General features: G+C 37.8%; 1 protein-coding gene across 1 annotated transcript; it reads left to right on the top strand.

The window, feature by feature from the left end:
• Nucleotides 1-464: 464 nt before the first annotated feature.
• Nucleotides 465-955, top strand: Tsp_15221 (hypothetical protein; the record flags this gene model as incomplete). Its single annotated transcript, XM_003370882.1, has 3 exons — nt 465-547; nt 601-760; nt 803-955. Coding segments are annotated over exons 1-3 (396 nt in total), but the record flags the coding sequence as incomplete, so codon positions are not given.
• Nucleotides 956-1,364: the final 409 nt, after the last annotated feature.

Raw genomic sequence — 1,364 nt, 5'->3', positions numbered from 1 at the left:
TCGGTCGTGAGAGAAAAGAGATTTCGGACCGACAAATTCTGGCGGCACATCTGAATACCACGCTCCACCACGTCAGTATGCAGAAAAATGCAATGTAAACGGCAGTATGACTTGTTAACGCATTTTAATGGTACATTAATTAGGTAAAATCACGCAACTTGAAACAACAGATTCTTAGAAAGCACGGCATATCGAAAAATAAGGATGGCAAACACGTAAACGGGTAAAAAAATGAAAAAAAGGAGTTGTAATAATAAAAAAAGTATGCAAATTTAAGGTGGTTCATCAGAATGTACAGTAATATTAAGTGTAATGTATCACAGTAATGTGAGCGGCAGATCTGACATACGCGCTCTTCTCATAGCCCGCGCCTTCCGTTTAGTATCCGTAGTCTTCAGGGCCATTCATTTTTTTATTTGTTTCTGTTCGGCGACCCGAACGATCGTCGATGCTATGTTTTTAACATGGCTATCCTCTTCAAATGGCACATCAATTCGCTTCTTTCTCTGCTATCGCTGCAGTGCACTGCTTTCTGTATATTCGGGAGGTATGTTCTAACATATACAACAGAAGCTTCTTGAGCTGCGCATATCTTTTTAGTTGCATCATCGCCGGTTTGGAGATGGGAAGTGTGCGACAGATACTTTATGAGGGTTTTATGATCAGAGTTCTATACGTAGTGACTAGATCCTATTGCACTTGGTGGACATGCGGGCACCACGTGGAGCGTCCTATCGGTTCTTTCCTTATTTTCTTTATCGTTGGTATTCTCCACAGACACCGTTCAAAATTTCATTTCCAGATCTGTAAGATTTTCAATCGCTCCCCTTCTGGAATGCTCGTGATGATCTCAAAATATCTTTCAACCCGCATGTCTGGAGGTGCGTGGCTTACGTATTTCAGGATGAAGACTGATGATTATTCTTATTTATTGTGTGAATCTGGATCCAGGATTGTTTGTACCAGCCAGAGTGACCTCTACCTACTGATGTAGATGCTGTTTCAAAAGAAAAAGCAAGCTTTGTGGAAGCAGCTTCAAACAAACGCAATCGAGAAATAATGAACCATTCAGTTTACAATCAAAAAAGTTTAAATCTCACATATCATATAATAAATTATTATATTATTAAAAAGAAGTGTACAGAAAATTAATTATTTTACTTATTATTTAAAAGAGATTACATGAAAAAGATTTTTCATGATGTAATAATGCTCAACTTACACGTGCTCGCCATTTCAGCAGTAGTAGCTGCGTCCGAATTCAGGTATTCTATATATCAATATGTCCTTTTAAAAGTGCTCGAAATTATCCACACCTGAAATTAACCAAAAATATATACTATATGCAAAATGCATACATATCC

This window comes from Trichinella spiralis (genome assembly GCF_000181795.1).
Source record: "Trichinella spiralis strain ISS 195 chromosome Unknown Scfld381, whole genome shotgun sequence".
Taxonomy (NCBI): domain Eukaryota; kingdom Metazoa; phylum Nematoda; class Enoplea; order Trichinellida; family Trichinellidae; genus Trichinella; species Trichinella spiralis.
This window is presented reverse-complemented; position numbering and strand designations above follow the sequence as displayed.